Source organism: Pygoscelis adeliae, unplaced genomic scaffold, assembly GCF_000699105.1.
Source record: "Pygoscelis adeliae isolate BGI_AS28 unplaced genomic scaffold, ASM69910v1 Scaffold3, whole genome shotgun sequence".
Lineage (NCBI taxonomy): Eukaryota > Metazoa > Chordata > Aves > Sphenisciformes > Spheniscidae > Pygoscelis > Pygoscelis adeliae.
The window spans coordinates 2,176,877-2,196,971 of record NW_008824446.1 but is presented as its reverse complement, the minus strand read 5'-3'; the positions used below and the strand labels follow the sequence as shown (position 1 = coordinate 2,196,971).

At 34.8% G+C, this 20,095-nt stretch overlaps 1 protein-coding gene across 1 annotated transcript in view; it reads right to left on the bottom strand.

The window, feature by feature from the left end:
- Positions 1 to 20,095, bottom strand: part of FMN1 (formin 1) — a 147,321-nt gene that overhangs the window by 62,363 nt on the left and 64,863 nt on the right. The window contains exons 6-9 of the mRNA XM_009320985.1: positions 16,107 to 16,194; positions 6,240 to 6,301; positions 5,378 to 5,466; positions 798 to 927 (exon numbers count right to left, since the gene is read on the bottom strand). Of these exons, the coding sequence (XP_009319260.1) occupies positions 798 to 927; positions 5,378 to 5,466; positions 6,240 to 6,301; positions 16,107 to 16,194 (369 nt within the window). The remainder of the gene's footprint in view (positions 1 to 797; positions 928 to 5,377; positions 5,467 to 6,239; positions 6,302 to 16,106; positions 16,195 to 20,095) is intronic.

Here is a 20,095-nt window from a genome sequence, read left to right as displayed (position 1 = left end):
AGTAGTGCTTACACTAGTCAAGGACTTTTCAGCTTCCCATGCTCTACCGACTGAGAAGGCTGGAGGTGCACAAGAAGCTGGGAGGGGGCACAGCCAAACTGGCCAAAGAAACATTCCATACCATGTGACGTCATGCTCAGTACATAAACTGGGGGAAGCTGGTCACGGGGGGCTGCTGCTCGGGGACTGGCTGGGCATCGGTCAGCGGGTGGTGAACAATTTCACTGTGCATCACTTGCTTTGTGTATTATTATTATTGCTGTTGTTGTTGTTATTGTTATTTTATTTCAATTATTAAACTGTTTTTATCTCAACCCATGAGTTTTTCTCACTTCTACTCTTCCAATTCTCTCCCCTATCCTACTGGGGGGTGGGGGGGGAGGAGTGAGCGAGCAGCTGTGTGGTACTCAGGTTAAACCACAACAGAATCTATTGCTGATGGCATCCACAGTGATATGCAAAAAACGTAAGTTTGCAAGGCCCTGTACTAAGTTAGTCTGATATTTAATTTCTATTTTATAGAGATCATCTATTACTCCACTTAATGTGTAAAGTAATAAAAATCTGCCGTTCAAATAAAAATAAATTTTCCTATGTAGAGCATAGGGCATCAGACACAACTCACCTTCCCTCTTTCCTCCTCCTTTCGGTCTTATAAGCAGCTAAAAAAATTAATATATTTTTATTTTTCTGAAAAGCCAAAAACCAGGCTTAAGGTTCATCACTTATGGTAAAAAAAGAAGCATAAATACTCTAAAATATATTTATGTTTGTATTTAGCTTTCATTAGGACTTACCTTGGAAACACGAGTTATGATATCAACTTTCCGGTGCACTGATGTTATCCCTTCAGAGAAAACTGACTGGAAGATAATACACTGAGCTCGTTCTGTGAAGTTGGGGATCTGAGATAACTCATATAAAAATCTGTGGGGAAAAAAAGTATTAATGAATCTTTAGATTTCTTATCTGTGGGGTACATAATGGATCAAAGCTGTAGTATCATGAAATATACATGCAATCTTTCCTACTTTGAATCAAATCTGACAGAATTTATAATTGTTATATTCTTTATGCTCAATGTCTTAAGAAATCCTATTAATATCAAGAAAAAGGCAAGACATTAATCATTATCACATTAATCCATTAACCCACTATCACAGCTACATAGTAATAAATAGAAGAATCATAAAACTAGACTATAGGTTAAAAAAAAAAAAAAAGGAAAGAGCTAGAGAAACACTATCTATTTACTGTTTTCACTCGTGGTTTTGCTTCCCTTAAAAATGTGCTTAGCGATACGGAACTCAATATATTCCTACAAGGTTATTTTATAATATAAAATGTCTGCCAAGAAATTTCTTCTGATGCTCAGCCTCAATTTTATTTTACTAATTTGCACTGCACTTCCAATTATATAGCAGCGTGTTTTATGGTAATGCACCTAGCTGTGTATTTAGCTCTAAAATACTTGCAGATTACATCTCTCTTCAGTCACTGTTCAGCAAAGTTACTAACCCTTTACCTGCACTTTATCTGTCCTCATATATACACTTTCCTCACGAGTCTATTCCAGCTTTCTTCCTTTAACTCTTTGGTAAATAAAAATAAATAGAAGCATATTCAACAACTCAGGTTCAGATATCACAAAATGAAAGCATCCCAAAGGCATGAGTAATTCCTCCCTTTTCTTCAATTTAAAATGTAAGAGCTTGACTAAATAATACAAGCAGCTTCAACATTTCTCATAATAACAGGGTTTGCATAATTTGCTTTGTGGGTTTTGAGTCTAGGATTTCAGTGATATACACGCTTTCTTGAAATCCAGAAACAAGCTGTCTTTTGCTCCAACATCAATTTAGAAACATTCTTCTAATCTCCTGTCTACAGATATCCTTGGATTCCCCTTAATGTAATGCTGTAAAGATTTTTCTACCTCACTAAATTATGGGAAATTCTGTGAATCATTATTAGCTTGAATTCTTATTAAATTTATTTTGATTACTTAAGCCAATACATCTGATTTCTCCAAATTATTTCTTTTCCATAATAAATAATATAAGTATCTTCAAATCCGCTTATAAATTTCTCATGCATGCAATGCTTTGCTGATAGTGACCGTCTAAAAAATCAGCAAAATCCACCTATGGCTGGTGTGAAATACTACCTTTTAATTGGCATATCATTTTTTTCCTTCTTTTTCTTTCCTGTCTGATGAAAAAAATCTATTGTGAGAGAAGGACTGGGGAGGCCCGGCTCGGCTCTTACACTTAAGCAGTGGGAAAAAAAGAAATGCCAAGCTGGTATTAATAAAAATGCTTCCTATTGGGAATGAATGATATTGCCAGGAAAAAAAGAGGATACTTTGCACTTTGTGTGAGAGAAACAAAAGAAAGAAAAACTCAAACTGCTTCACTAAATTTCTAACATACACACATTTTAAAAGTTTAAATTTAAAAGGTCAAATGACACATATCTTGCCTTCCCTTGAAAAGGGAACTATCTCCTACACTGCTGGTCATCGGAATAAAACATAATTGTGCTGAGAATTAAAAGAGCATCAGCATAAAAAGAAAATGTCTCCAGATTTTGGAATTCAAAGTATTCAATGTAAATATCCAGACAGAATACTTCTAACTCAAATCTATCACAAAAGGAATCTTAGTGACTACAAATGTAGTTACTAAACACAAAGTCATGGCATGAATCTGTGGTTATCAAAGATAAACCACCAATTCAGGTGGACAAAACTTTTGGAGAGAAAAGAATATTCTTAGTTCAGTCATTTTTGCAACTTTAGTCTGAGAAAAGTATGATTTTGACTTAAAGTAATGATGACGTGACTATGACATAGCTTTTTGATGGGTTTCTCATTGCTACACTTCTTATGACCTGAAGTAAACATAGAGAATTTGCTGTTGATCTCTGTGAGGTCCATTTTACTCCTCTCCTGCAGGAACTGTAAATAAAAAATGCATTTACTTGAGAACTCTTTTATCCTATCAGAATCTTGTAGTAAAGGACTTGAGAGTACTTTCAAGCCAGGCATATTACCATGTTGTTAGTGTAACAGAACATTCTTACAGAAGATAGACAAAGAAGGCTGATTCTATGGAGGCAAACTATTTATCAGTTCACATTTATCCACATTTGAAGAATACAAAATTTAGAAATAATTTTTGGGGAAAAAGGTGTATCTAATCCTGCAAGCTTCTAAGTAAGCCAGCAGGATTTAAACTGAAGTCAAAGGAAAGTGGTCTTCAAAGAGAAGCAAATGGCATTACTTGGGCAGCAATTATTAATAGCTCACTACTTCCTGAATTCAAACTACATACAAAACAGGAAAGCTCAGTACCATAGTTCGCTACTATTTCCTTCATTAGTATTTCTTTCACAGTAGAGAGGACTTCACAGAGATTACATTACAACTAAAAGGGTCTTCTTGGAAACTAGCTAAAGCGTCTGCATCCCGCTAGCAAAGCCCCAAATTGTGGCCAATTATGCATATAAATCTTTATGATGTTAATGAATATTAGCATTTTAACAACTATTATCATGAAGCATAATTTAGGGGGGTATTATGTTGCTGTGATACAGTTTGTGCCAACAATAGCAAATCTAACGTGCCAGCAAAACAAATCAAAATCACATGTGCAGGAGAGCATCAGTGATACCACTAAAGCTTTCTATTTGTCTGGTAATCCAAAAGCATTTAAAAACGGCAAAGGTTTCCTTTAGACTTCAGTGAATTCACACCAATGGTTTCATTATATGAATGCCTATTGTTAGTATTTGCAACCATTTGATAAATGGTTTGCACTTTTGTTCTGATCCTCATTAAAGAAAATACATGAGGCTTATGCCCTGTAGCAAATATTTTTAATCACACATACAAATTTAGCACTTTTCTGTCTTTAACCTTTTATGGAGTTAATATGCATAGTACAGTTTCAACAAATCTCCAGTTCTGCATTTAAGTTGACTTAGAGGCTGACTTAGACAACACCACCAGCAGCACCTGATCTACTGAGTTTTCAGAAAGGACATGATTTTGAAGGTCCAATAAAATTTACGTAAGTGCATCATCAGCACATTGTTTCCCCCTTGAGGCAACATTTTAAAAAGCTAGTTTTCTTAACCTATGTAGTTTAGTAATAGGGTAAAAATGGGATAATTATGACTTGCAGAGAGAACACAAAGAGTAATAATAGATAAAAAGTAGCTTTTGTCCTTGACACTACTATTTCACTCTGAATGATCAGGCGTAACTGTTCTATTTACAGTTCTTTACTTTTAATTATGGAACAATGATAGCATAAATCCAACTTTGTGTTTAATTAAGATCAACCTCTCTCCACTGTTATTTACAAAAACAGACTACCTTTTATAGTTCTAGAGCTCTACAAGATTCATATTCTCCAGAACACAAAATGCATTAATATTTATTTCACTCAGACATACAGCAAACAGATTGCCAAAGATTCAAGCTCTGGAAAACATCAACTAGTCACACAATGTATTCTTATGCCCCAAGCCAATGCAATGAAAGCCATGGATATGGATGCAAGAATGAGCTAGTATATACACTTTACAGATATTTGTCTTCTTAAATCTTACTCAAGAATGATAGCCACTCTTAATCAAGAGTAAGCATGATAGCCTCATTTCCCAACATTAATATATTCCCTAGTGGACAGTCACAAATGAGTATTTAGATGCCTTGTGTTAGGAGAAAGAGAAAAACACCACTGGTAGGCCAAAATCTGAAATCAAATGTATACACTAAAATAAAATTTAGGATTACCATTCTGCTCATGGATTCTTGTGATTTTCACATTGGTCTAAGGTTTATTACAACAGAAGGAGCAACATATAAGAAGTTTTTCATCCTGACAGTTGTCACTGCCCACAACAGTTGCAGGAGATGAACTGTGGAATCAGCCTTGTAGGTCTTCAATCAGCGTGACCAGAGTGTACCTTGTGTCTTAGTCACAGGACTCAACAAAACCCTCTGTTTGTGTAGCCCTTTCAAATAATCAACAACCAAAATCAGTCTGACCCTGCTTTATGTCACATTAATTTAGCCCTAAAAGTTCTAAGGCAAGGATAAGCCTTTTAGAAATGTGAGAATGGAAACAGAAATTTTTATTGATTCAAGGCTACATGTTTTATCAGTTCTGGTAGTCCAAGTTGACATAGTAAAATCTGTCATGTCTGAAAAAAGTTATGTGATAAAGGCAAAGCTTACATCATACCTTGAAATACACAAAAAAGTTAAAAATTAGCTACCAAAAGTTATGTATCAAGATTGCTTTTAACATATCAGCAAAGGACTACACTATATAATGATAAAATATTAGAAAAAAAAAAATCTTACTGTTCAGGTTTATCCAGAAGCTTCAGTTCCTCCTCTTTTGAAGTCTGATAATATTGCTTGATTTTCTCCAGTTCATCCTTTTGTGCTCTCTGAGTGAATTAACATAAAGTAATTAATAACTAATTAATAACAAATTAATAAATTACTAATTTACCTGCTTGTCTGCAAATAATTATATTTTTTATCGGGAAACATTTAGACTACAAAAGAGCGAGGCATAAAGATCCATGATAAATTCCTTCAGTGCCTTGCAGTGCCATTTACTACCAATGGCCACAAAGCAGAGCATCCTTGTAGGGCACAGCACTGTAAATATTGCTACAGGATGCTTCACACAGTTTAGGTCAGAGAGGTAGCTCTGATATCTCTACAGCCAAGTGTAAATGTATTCTTTCATGCAACTTCAGAGTCACACAGTTCATGAATGCTATATACTTAGTCTACAGAGCAACTTGGGTAAGGACAGCAATGCACTAGCCCGAGCTAACTGTTTTAGGCACTTACATCTTGAATGAGAAAAATCCAGCACATTAGCACAAAATAGGTCTTAAGGAAGGACAGTATTTTTTGGGCAGTTCAGGAGAGAACACTGCTAGATGTTACACCTTTTGTTACATTTTAACTTGATTCCAAAGGCACTCCACTGTTTTAAATTTCTGACATTTAAGAACTAAGCCAGTAAGAGAAATAAGCATGTCAATGGGTATTTTTTTATGTTACCTATTTTATTACTGTTAAATTCCCTAAAGACTTTTTCTCTATAATGTCTCTAGTCTAAAATGACAACATAAAATAAAACTTCACTTATTCTGTGTCTGAAATACTATGATGATTAACCACAGCTTTACCCCACCTTACTTACATTTTCATATAGTGCTTCCAGTGTTTCCAGATCTACTACGGAGTCATCAACACACAGTATAGCTGTATAGAATACAATCACAAATTAGATGCTAGAAAACATACTTAAGAGTTCAATTCTGTTTCCTGAGAAAGGTACTAAAGAGATCTGACCTAGCTAAAGGACATATTTGTATCCAGTTAATATTTTACTATTTTCAGCATTTTATTTTTGTTCTGACTTCAAGTCACAGCACTCACGCAAGAACTTACTATAAACTCTGTCTCAGGAGAATGGAGTTCTACTTTTCCTCTCCAGTATGCTCAGCAGTCAAAGATATGACCTGCCGTGCACTCAGCTGATTGTATAGCTGGCCAGGCAGGAGAACATGAGAACGATTGATACCAGACAATGAACAGCACAGTTTTCATGGTAGTTTAGAAGGCTGGATAGGGAGGAATTGAGAGTTAGGGTATTTAGGTCTCCCTATGTGCATGGGAGATCAGGGAGATATGAAAAGAGGGAGATCTGCTTGTCTTGGTGCTAACAATCTTGGGAAGTAGACAGGTAGACAAACTTGCAAGATTTGCAAGTTGCAAATTTGCAAGCACAAAAGATTGTGCTACAGATTTTTAAGGTATCTTCATAGAGCAGCTCACATTTGAGTTAGCTTTATCCACTAGAAAACTACCCCCATGACAATTTCCAGACAAATACTTTTAAACATCACACAGACACACTTAAAGTATACTCTTCGGTGATTAATTATGCCTTATTACCAAAAATGAAAAGTCTCAAAATGTTTCCTATCTTAGTTCCAAATGTTACTACGTTTAGAATATATGGCATTAGAAGTTTCCAACATTTGCAAATCCCATTACAATTTAGGCAGTGTATTGGGACTCTTCTGAAAACTAAATAGGATTGGCTCACGGTGCTTTCTAATGCTCTCTAATGTTAGATTCCAGTAAGAGATGCACAATGGAATAGAAATAACTTTGGATGTTTAATTTTTCTGAAACCAGCATTTCATCAAGATTCATAATGGGACTGGGCACAATTTCTGAACTCCTGACTTATATTTAAATGTTACTGGGAACATTAATCCCGAAAGAATCAAGCTTAAGTCTCCACCAATTTTCCACATAACCAGTGACTCATCATTAGCTAGTACCTGATAACTTTTAATTTCAACTGTATTATATTTCTTCAAAGGAAACTTCACTGCTTGTGAATTTAGAACATTTTAAAAGCTCTTGCTGCATTTGCAATCCATGTTTGAAAGGGGCAAGGCACACATCTTTAAATAATTATTTAAAAGTAATAAGCTTTCGCCTGCTCTTCCACCTACCCCATGATTTTACATTGTGAAATTAACCAGCAGGCTAGTAAATTTTCTCTGTGGCAGGCTAATTAATTTTATTAAAAGGTCCAATGACATTTAGAATGCTTTAAAATTTTGCCTGTCAATTATGATTCCATCTGTTGACATTACACCTTGGTTAGAAGTAAAGAATTATACAGAAGAAGACAGTAGCAGTGAAAAAAAGCAATATCTCCAACTATTTTTGTCCTATTGGAAAGATTCAAAAAAAGCTCAAGAGTGTAACCAAATATAAAGCCTGAACAACCAAGCTTGACAGAAGTCTTTGTTTAAAGAAAAATCATTAGCGATTGAATCTATGAGATCATCTGTTGGCTCTTGCAAGATGGTTCCATGAGTTGCATTATCTTCTATACTATCCAATGAAATTTCAAAAGAAACTAAGAGATTGGAAAATCTATTGGAAAATTGCTTTCACAGTCCAATATATTTAATTGTTAAGATTTTAAAATACACATATTGAATTCAAAAACTTCCCCCCTGTGGTTTCACTTTCATCCTATTTTGGAATATTCTGAAATCTGCTTACAAGGAGAAATTTATTTGTCCAGACTTATCTAGAAAAGCAACTTTTTGGAGGTAATTTGAACTCATACTGGAAATGAAAAATATGTAACTATTAGTAGATTTTTTTAGGTACAGAACTATTATAATGAGAGGAAGTAATTTGAAAAAAAGAACACTTTAATAAGAATATCAAGATTTGTACATCTAACTGGAATTTTCAGTCAGAGATTTGTCACAAAAAAGGCCCCAAAATCACAAAGTGGTTTTTAATGCTATATTTTCTTATCCATGTTTCTGTACTCAACACCAGTTCTAACAAATCAGCATTGTTTTGAAGTGACATGATAAAGCAAAACATGTTTGAGATTAAACGAATAAAATACAATCTGATAAATGAACACGTTTTTAACAGAACTAATAATAATCAGTGTTAAGAGACATTAACATGAATTATTTTCTCTTTTGGACAAGTATGCGATTGTATAAAAGTACCAAGAAAATATTTTCTGGTTTACTTGCTATACAGCCCGTCCTACTATTATTGGCAATGTCCATGCAGACAGGCTACAGTTAACGATCTAGCCATATTACTCAATTCAATGACAGCTGGACATCTTAGGATGTTCATGTATGTAGAGACACACTCCCAAAAAGTCATAAGTACTGCCAAAATCCACAACAGACTCCTGTATTTCATCTTTATGTATTTTAATATCTTTATCTTTGTCCTTATATCTTTTTTCATTCAAACTGATTGAACTTAATGCCATACATTTGGAGCAGAAGACAAAAATGAAAACGTGTAAAATTATGAAGATTGGCCCATTTTTTAAAAAAGAAGCATTGATTTTGAAAAGCTGGAAGAAAACGTCACATTCACAGGTGTCTTAGTGTTCTTCATATTCTTAAAACATGGCATGTGTAATACATTCACAGTATGTTGCGCAAATTAACTTGAATTGGGGCAGCTGAAAAACCCCCATTACACTAGATCAAAGAAACTAATTATTTCACCTTTTTCTTACAGTTACAAGGAACAAAAGCGTCTTAATTTTTCTGTGAAAAACAAAACCCAGTTTTAATCATACGTATATTAACATTATTAAAATGAATAAAATCCCTGATAAGTTTTTAAAAATGCTCTTCCTGATACAGTGAATTTAACTGTGATACTTTACTGCATTAAATCTCATTATATCAAGACTCACATGAGTGTAAGTAATATAGGTGAAGTATCATAAATCTACAAAAGAGGCTCCAAAACAATTAATAGGTATTACAATATCAATCATCATCGGTGGTTTTTACTTTTATCTTGCTTTCTAGTTAGCTGTCTTCCTTACACTGTCAGTTCAGTTAGAATACTTCACCTACACCTCACAATATGTCGAAAGGAAGTAGACTCATGCTGTGAAAAGCTGGTAATTTTATTGGGTTCCTCTACCTTTAAAAAATCTGTTACTTGGCCAAGTCTGGTTTCTGAGATCCTTTTTTGCAGGGAAATTGAGGCAAACATTTTTATGTGGCCTATGGTGTCTGCTCACAACAAGAAGAATTTATATACACAAGGATCATTAGTGCAGGGTTGCACCCATTAGGATATAATAACCGTCAGCTAGGACAAAAAACAGATCAGCATCATGCATTCAAACTAACAGGCACACATAAAAATACTTGCCAACTACATTTCACATACTAAGAGTATTGCTTCGAATATAAACTTGAACCAAAGGTTTTTAACAGACTCACTTTTTTAAAACGAATCTAGCTGTAAAAAGCAGATTCCCTACTGCACAGATTTTTCACATACTCTGTTTTATCACTTCAAAAATGTAAACCAAAGAAAAGCTGAGAATTTAAAGCATACTGCGTGCAGTCTACATACAACTGTAGAACTTAGAGGTTAAATATGAAAAAGATACTTCTTTCCTCTTAACCAGCTTAAATACCAACAGTCTTAAGGCTGACTCTGATATACAGCCTGACTCCTACTAAACACATTTTGGTTAAATCAGGATTTAAGTCCTGCTGACAGAGCTTACATATACTCAGCAGTATCAGACCACTTAATGTGACAATTAAACTATGAAATATGAAGAAATCACCTTAACTGCTCCCTAATGATAAAACAGAATATGTTATTTAAATAAAAAGAGCTTGCCAAAGGTACATTTATTTGACCTGGAAGTACTTAATTGTTTTATGTAGTATATTCTGCTGAGTAAGGCTTGATTTCATGGGAACATGAAGCCTGTCACAGGGAAATTTAAATTAAATTGTGACTGATCTAGTCAATTAGAAAATGACGATGATTGTTAAATACAAATCCCTACTTGGCAAAACTGCCTAAAATAACCAAATTGCTCTGGTTTACTTCTGACAAATTGATACGTTCTAAACTTATTTAAAGGTTTTCTCCAGTATTTAACTATCATGCAACACAAAAAGCATTAAAATATACATTACAAAGAAGGACCACAGGCACAATGTAGGTTTTAAAAGTTCAACTCCTGCAAGAAGTCATGAGCAAAAGACTCTGGCACTAATGTTAACCTACCCACATCAGGCTGGATGCCCAAGGCAGATTCACAAAAACATATGTTGTGAATTTTCTAGAACAAAGAAAATAACTTTTAAAGAAAATTGTTTCCCAACTTCTGAGATGGGTATGCAGCTATCTCTATACTTCATGCATAGTATACTGTATATATAGAATGCATACATGTAATATTCTGTGTAGGTAGAAAAGTCATGCAACTTTGGAACAACAGTCTTTAAACTTTATAATCTATACTTCCATCCTGCAAAATATTTTAGTTGAAACCCCAATAAAACTCTTTTCACATAGTGCAAGTAAGAAATATTCCAAAGCATTTATCTTTATCCAGAAGTATTTCCAAAATATAATAGAGAAAGGAACTGTGAAACTATTTGTGCTGCATGATATGGTTAAAACACAAATTGGGATTCAGAAATTCTGAGCACACTAAGGTCTGCAGATTAGAGTTGCTTTGGAATAGTTTGCCTTACACATATAAAACGTAGTCTTTCAGATGCTAAGAAAAGTGCCTGGTTAACAATGATACTGTTCTCTAAAGTTGAGATGTACCATAAACCCTAAATTGCACGAAGACAATACAACCTATTTATATAACGTCTATGGCCTGTCATTAAAGGAAGACCACACAGAAATCCCAGAATGATTAGAAACATAATATAGAATTAGAATGATTATTGGACTGATCATCAGTCTGGGTGAATTAATCTGCCGTTCACATTCTTCCAATTATTTACTCTGGTATGTTGACAATGGAGAGTAAATCACAAAGTTGGAGAAGACCAATCAAACACTTTTCAACTGGTTGACTGACATTGTACAATAGTATCATAACTGTGTTCTTTCTAGAAAGTTGGTCCCCTCCTACAATACCATGCAAAAAATTTTGATGCAGAGTGGCATGGTAGTTATTTGCATTGCTCACCATCAGAATATAATTACTGTGACAATATAATAAAAATATATTCCACATTGGAGAGGCAACCAAAAAAAAAAAACCAATAATGAAGGTGAATCTACAAAAGCAGATGGCATGACCTAAGCTTTTTAACAAAATCCATTCTAATCCATCCCATCTAAGTGTGATCAAATACATTTCTCTAATATTTTCAAAGCTTAATGTGCCTCTGCATAGATAATTTACATTGTTGGTGAACACAAGAATGTTCCAAATGCACAATAAACATACCAGGTCCCCATACATGCTATTACAGGTTGGCCAGTGCTATTCTGATTTAATAAATGGAGTCTCAGACATTATATTTAAATGCTTAAAATCTAGGAAAGAAAAAAAATACTAAATTAGCATTAGAAATAGTCTCAATGCCAAGGATCAGTGTTAAATTCTCCCCTTTGCCATATAGGCTAAGTTCTGTCAGTGTTGCAGTGCTATAACGTTAAACTCTTGGTAAATGTACTAGCAAAGCCTGCAGCTGTTCTGCATGGAGTAAAATGGCACTTTATTGTCACAAAGAGTGCAATAAGATATAAAGTGTGCATGTGGTGTGATCTACCGCATCTCATAGATTTGGTCCCAAGGAAAATATACCAGCATGTGAGACCATATAGTTAATGCATCCTGATGGAAATCAGGGGTACTAGACGGTGAAATATTTCCAGCAATGTACAGAAGCGGAACTTCTGGTGCCCCACAATTTTAGTGGCAAAATGCAGGTACTATGGAGGTAGGGAGGGATTTGGGAGGATCACTCTTTTGGACATAGGCATCTACATTTTACTTACTTTACCATTTTCTATAACTAAAACTTTTTTTCATCTGGGCTGCCCCACAATTTTGACAGTTTACTCTTGAACAAAGATCTCAGTAGCTCGTGGGAAGCCAGCACAGATGACGTATGCTGCAGAAAAGAGTATTATTATGTGTTTTCCAGCATACTGCTATTGCTAGCTACTATATTGGGAACTCTCTGAGTGACTGGGATGTTGTCCTGTAAAAAGTTGGGACCGGTGCCCACAGAGGCTCTTCGCATACAGTTATAATCAGCATTTCCCATTAGAAACGGAACTGAAACACCTCACTGTGGAGTAAGTTGTAATATTTCAAAAGCAAAGCCACATAAGTAGTCTTGAGTCACAAGTGTGTCTCTCAAGCTGTAATATTTCAGCTGAACAATGATAGGAAAAGTAAGACAGAAGTGCATTGATACGAAATGGAGATTATTTCTCTAAGTGTGTAGCATTAAAGCATGTTCCTTACCTAACAGCTGTTCTCCACTATTCCTCATCTCTTCTTTATAAAGGTTTTAAAAAAAGGCAGAGAAGAAGCCTTGAAAATAATCTCAAACCTATGCACAATTTGATTATTGTTATTTGATTTTTATATATAAATAGAGATCCTATATAGCATACTGAGACAGACAGATTTTCTGTCTGCTTCGTCTGCTCAGGAAATGAATATTATTAATAGTAGTATCATCAGAAACTATATTATCCTCTTCAGTACCAGATTCACCAATAAAATTTGTTTGTGTTCTCAGAATGTTACAGCACCCAGGATTTCTCCTCCCCCACCTACCAAAAAGCTGAGTATTAGGACAGGTGTAGCATGACAATGTTAACTTTCCCTCTGCATCATATAATACCAACACTAGCCAAAATAATTATTATTTTACATTGTCTTCTCCCTAGATTGTACTCAGATACAGCAAGAATTTAAACTTATCTGCAAAGGATGAACTTCACTGTCTCAAACATGTGTGGGAGATTCCCTTCCTGAAGTGTGGCAGCTGGCTCATTATCAAATGCAAACTGAAACATCTGGGTGCCAGATACGGTCACTTGCTTGTTTTGCACTCCTGAGCTATCTACAGAATATGCTGTGAAGCTATTTAATTTGAGAGGGTAATCCTGTAGATGCAGAAATCTCATGCTATTTTAAAGAAGGATGTAATTTTTCTTGTGATTACTCTTGTTTTGTCTTCTCTACAATTTTGCATGCATCTGTATGCATAGGGCAGTTCATTTGAGGACAGTTTTTCTATATCTGTGTTGCTGTAACTGCTACTTAAGGTAGAGTAACCAGTACACTATATACATGGACAGTAAATTCATTTGTATGTGGCTTTTCAACAAACATGGTCAGAAAAACTTGAAATAAAATTAGATATCCTTTTTTTTTCATTTTGACTTCCTTTTGCTTCAAGTTTCTTCATTCTCTGTTGCAAGCTGCCAAAGACCATAAACTTTTCTCTTCCCTGTCTTTCACATACTGAATTATGCAATGGAAATTGGCTTGAAAAAAGGGATGAGTGCTTAATTTTCATGTTTCTTAGAGGTAGCTCTTTGTAACTTCACTTTGTAAAAAAAAAAAAAAAGAACTTTGACATTCATCACACAATGATCATCTGTTTTTTTGGTTGTGTTATCATTTTAGCTTATTATGATCTTTTTTCATCCAGTACGGTCTTCAAAGAATTTGTCTGCTGATAGGCAGGACTGCACACAGATTTAAATTAAACAAAATACTAGGGGATAAAGACACACTAAAAGAGAAACAAGCATAATTCTCCTGTTGTCTTCATTGTAGTATGCATTTCTAAAGATCCTCTCTACAGAACAGACGTTTTCCCTGAGTCTGGTGAACTGTTTTTTTTTCCCGTAGATAGTCTCTGCACAGATTAGAGTCACTCATCCTGCTTTGTAATATATTTAAAAAAAAAAGTTCCACTAACAGTATTCCCAAATCACGTTTGTATCTCCTAGCTGTTTCCATAAGCAAGAGGCAGCATATCCTATTGCTGCCTTGAGCAACACATGTGGTGACAGGCCAGTCATTTGCTATCTCAGAATAGAGAGGGTGATGAGTTATAAACTTGCCTTCAGTGACAGCACTTGTTTTTGGTGTCTCTCTTCTACCAACACTCTAATTTTCATTAAACTTGTAGGACTACATTAGCTATGTCTACAACTGCAAGTAGTGTAGTCTTTAGAAATGGATTTGTAGACAGCAACAGCTGGTACTGAGGATCCAGTTTTCACACTATACACATTTCAGAGAGTTTTAACTATCTCTGATCTGATCCTGTGGAATTTAAAGCCTGCTATAGGTGGAGACTGCTGGTGTGCTCCTAGAGCACATCTTCTCATTTAATTTAATTCTGAAGGATGTTTGTGCACTCTGAGACTGCTCTGCATTGCTCTGCAATGCAAACACAGCAAAGGGGACAACTGGTAGATTTGATTCAAAAGTCCACTGCTGATTCAAGCTAAAATGCTAGTGTATACATACCCAAATTTATTTTCTCTTAAATTTTGTATAAATTGGCCAGAGGGTTTCAAAAGGTATAGAAGTACAGCAAACAACTGAGAGAGAGAGAGAGAGAGAGATGTTCTATTTTAGTAGAACATCATGGCATGGAAAATAAAAAGTCAGGAAAACATCTCTGAAGGTACTTAAGAATACTACGCAGTTTTTATAATACAGCTGCTATCCTACTCTATCCTATGCTGCTGTAATTCCTGCCAGCAAATTACTCAGACCTTTAGTAACAGCAGTTTTTTTCCATCTCATTCTGATACCTTTCACACAATACTGGCAGGCACAAAGTTATTCCTTCTTTTCGTTGTTTCCCTCCATCCCAAGAGACATCTGTAAGCCCTTGTGCTTTTAAAGTGCTAGATGCTCAAAGGCTCTTCTGAAATTAATAATAATCAATGCCAGCAGCATCTCAACACCCTACCCAGTATTTGCATGTGATGGAGGGAAAACAATAGCAAAAAGAGGACATCAACTTGAATTCTTCCAGCAGTTGTTTTAAATGGTGAATATTTTCCTTTTTTTAATGTGAAAAAGAAATAAACAATATCCTTAAACAAAATCTTTTTAAATCCAGAACATAAGCAGAATCTGAATTACCCCAGTGTTCTGAAAAATCTGTATTTCTCTACAGTTGTATTGGCAAACTCAGACCAGTAATGGAATTTATACACTAAGTAGCCCTAGACTTTGAAAAATGCCATCCAGTAATAAACTTTCTGATTGCTACGTGGTAGCTGCATCAGTTTGGGATGTGCTTTTTAGACTGCTAATGAAGCAAAATTTAAACATTTAACAAATACTGACTCCATGTTTGAAGCCCAAAAGATTTATATGTAAGCCCTCCATTTCATTTTTGTCAGTGGAGGACTTGCTTAAGACAAAGGAGGGAACCGTAGGGGAGGAATATGAAACAGTTTTGAGAAAACACTGTACTGAAAGTGATATGTGAACTGAAATGGTACAGAAGGAGTTGTACCTAAATTAAATTCTGATTATTTGGGTGAAACTTTTACATACACTAGAATATACTGGAAGAATGATTCTTCTGATATCTTAAAGAGGATGATTCAAAGCACATTCTGTAATGTAAGAAATTCTCTGAAGGGGACTATGAGAAAATATCCATGCAAATATGATACATTAAGTGTAAGAAACACTTACCTTGTTGAATATCCTTCATCTCCAGGTGCAAACTGGATATTAAAATTCCTACAGTTTGAGACCGTTTTCCATCCAGCAATTTGATAATCTAGAAAGATGATACAAAATGATCTGAGATCAGATGAACACTCTACAAAGGATTCATTCATATTAACGACAGAAGCTTATTTGTGAATTGAATGCAATGTCTCTCCAAACATCAAACCTAAATGTAGTAGTAAGACCTTCATCTTATCTCTATGCTCTGCACCTTAACAAATGGCTGATAAATGTAAGCTTGAATTCTCACCAGGTCTAGTAAAGAACATAACCTCTTACTTGTAGGATGCTATTAAGAAAGAAAAAAAAGGCACATGAAATATTTTTTCTGGAATATACTTTTTCCCCCTTCTCCTTAAGGTGATCAGGGCAGAACTATTTAAGACATTCTGAGTACATCACAAGTTCCTTAATTTGTCTGCTAGTTTACAGTTCAGTGTGAACACATTCAAGTCTATCTTTTTGACAAAGGAACAATTCTTGATGAAGGAGGATTGGAGAATTCTCTTCTTGTGCCCTCTCAACACTAATTCTGGAACACTAGGGGCTACTGAAAGGATTTCTTTCACTCTTGTCTGAACGTGCTTCTTCCTCACCCTTGACACTTCACAAGGATTTGAGGATTTTGTTCACATTTTGAGTAACAGACACTTGTTAGTATAATATACTGACATTCAGATTGTAATCTTTTCAGATGTTGGCTGGGCAGAGGAGAAGAAAAAGGAGGCAGGGAAACCTTGAGGAAGTTGTTCTGGTTGGTTGAAATTAGTGATACTGATGTGGATCAGTCCATAAATAAAGTAATGAAAAGTAAAACATCAGAATTTTAGAAGTGTAGTTCAGATGTTAGAAATGTCAAAACCAACTTCCCAGAATGTTTGGACTGTTGGTATTTGTGATTTTGATTTATGTCGTAAGGAAGATGTGATAGCAGCACATCATGAAATGCAATACAGACATAAGCTCTTCAAAAAAAGAAATGTTCAGATCCAAGCAGGTGGCTTACTTTATAGTGTTGGTGACCAAATACTATTAAAAATACTAACTATACTACAATTAAAAATAACTAACATGTAAAATTAAAACTAATAGCTAAGTTTTCCTAAATTTATATTTCCTAGTCTGAACAATATTTAATCTATATGTATCCAAATTTAATTTTAATAGTTGGGTGACACTAATATTTGGATATTTAATAATACTAAAAACTTTAAGTAATTGTTATCCCTTGTCCCTGTAATATTCTTATACATGCTCACATTACAGTTAACTAACAAAATTTATACTAACTCATACAAATGTTTCTTACCTATGTTTTATGGGATTTAGGAATATTTAACTGTGCAACTACTTAGTTATTCACCTATATAAAAGTAGATCTGTAGCTGAAAAATACAGGAAAAAGAGAAATGATAGTGATATTTTCACCTGAAAATGCAAAGTTAGTTCTTCTTTATGGAGTACTGAAATTGGACAATACATGAACAAGTTGGAATACATGCTGCCTCCAACAAAGATCTGACAGATATTTCATGTCTCTGTTGTACGGACTCAACATTTAATGAACTTATGTTAAACTAGATGTTGCATATTTTCTGCCAAAATTGGAAATAAAATCTATCTATCTTGAGAGTTTTTTTCAACCTATATGAACAAGCACATATGCTGGATATTAAGGAAGTAATAATATTTAAAGTGTTTTCTTCAAATGAGAAAGAATTCAGGCTCTTTATCTCCTGAGTACAGAAGCAGACAAGATGATTTGACTACAAGTTACCATAAATGAATACTCTGTAAGCATCACATCCTGTTGACTGTGATTTTTCAGAGCAAATGTAAGTAACTGCTCAGTTTATCATGGTCATTTCTGAAGCTTTACATGAATTTGCTGAACTCCACAGCACATTAACTTCTTACAGGGATAATTACAGGCTTGAGTAGTATGCAATTTGTATAGCATTCACTGACCTCCAAATTGACCTTGTTCAGGGGCAAATTCATAGGTTGTCATAAACCCCATTAGACATGCCTAGTTTGAGGCAAAACCTTTCCAGACTATAGCCATTGTAGACAATATGACATTTGAAATCATTCTATTAAAGTATTTTTAAGTGCTAATATATTCTCCAGATATGATCAAACTAGCTCACATTGCTAAGCAGGACTTCCTCCTTAAAAGATTAGTGAAAAAAAATTTAAAGAAGACCCTGTATAATTTTAAAAACTAAACCAGAGATTCATGTTTTAAAATGGCCAACTAACTGTATGTTCACATGCATTTTAGACACATGTACAGATGGTCACAATTACCAGGCATCAAACTAGACTCAGACTACCTGAAATAGCTTCAACTGATATCTGTAACTGAAGGCTAATATTTTATTCATTAGAGAGCAAAAATGGAGCAACAAGACAACAGAATAGCTTAAATTGGGCATAAAACTGCTCTAAAAACACAGCTGTAATGCTAAGTAGGACTTTTGTCGTAGATTTTTAGAGCCAATGCGTAACTTGGAAGATTTTGCGACAAAAATATATAATCAGTAGTAAAACAGAGAACATCTTTTCAGAGACACTCGTTTTGCCCCAAATTATGGTTATTCTGGGGAAGTCACTGACAGGGAATTAAATATGTGTGTGAATTCCAAATGGAAAGGAGACACAAAAAAATCAGCACTTTTCCAGGTCATAAGAACCATAAGGCAAATAAAATGAAAGTTTGTAAAGACTGCATTGAACTATTTAGTCTATGCTTTTAAAAGACAAATCACTGATCACCTCTCAGCATATTGGGACTTGCTTGTAGCTGGCAGTGACAGGTAAGCAGCTAAAATCCGGCTGACGCCAGTAGATGCTGCTATGCCAGCTGGCAGGGTTTGCCAGCTGCCTGCTGCTCCTCCAGACTATGAATATATCGTTGTAATGCATGCAGCACCTTCTGGCTCAGTGACAAAATTGTGACTGCTGGTGCTAATTCATTTAATTCACTGATCCATAACATTATTTGCTTTATGTGGTGTTCCCTGACTATTGTTTAATGTTATTAAGATAGTTGATTTGCTGTACACAAGTGCCCCTCCTACATCTTTCAAATATTTATCATCTAATTTAAAAGTGGAGACATACTGAAGCCTGAATACATTCATAAATTATTCTGTCATTCCCATTAAAAGGTGTTTCTCTAATGTAGCCAGAAATGTATTTCATTAAATATTATACGACAGACTTCACTGTTTTGTCTAACTGCAATGTCTACATTCTGTCCAGGACATTTACTGGTGCTGAAATCTGAACAGATTCAGTTTACTTTAGTGATTAAAAGCTAAATCCTTCCTCCTGCTGGTGCATGGGTTCTTTCCATAATATTTAAATTTATTGAGAGAAACCATAAGCTAAAAAGCTGTCCTGCATATCACAGTGTTTCTCTTCATTCCCACTCATTAACTTTTATGGTGAAGTCAACAGCCTGGACCGATAAGTAGTCTGCTGACACCCTGTTCAGACAGAGGAAGAATATCCTGCACAAGAAGCAAGCAAGTATGCCCCTCAAGCCATTCTACATAAACACCCCAAGAGTTACCAATGAAATTTCAGAAGCTTAAGACTAGGCATTATCTATTCTATTCCTACTCAAAGGAGAGCCAAGTTTAACTATTTTTTATTTAACATGGATGAACCATAGTTTTATATTTTTCACGTATTTAAAAAATATTTTAGGAGACTTAATTCTATTTGCAATTCTATTGGATGAAAAAACCCTACTATTTTTAGCCTTTTGCTAAAGGACAAACAAATGGCAATTTCTCAGGATAAAACAGGTGGTAAGAAATGAGCTAGTAAGAAACATTTCAATATCTTTATTCCTATCAAAACTTTAAGAACACAAAGCCACAAAATAGATATTTACCCCTTATGGATACTTTCCATATCCTTCACCACTAGAGAACTTT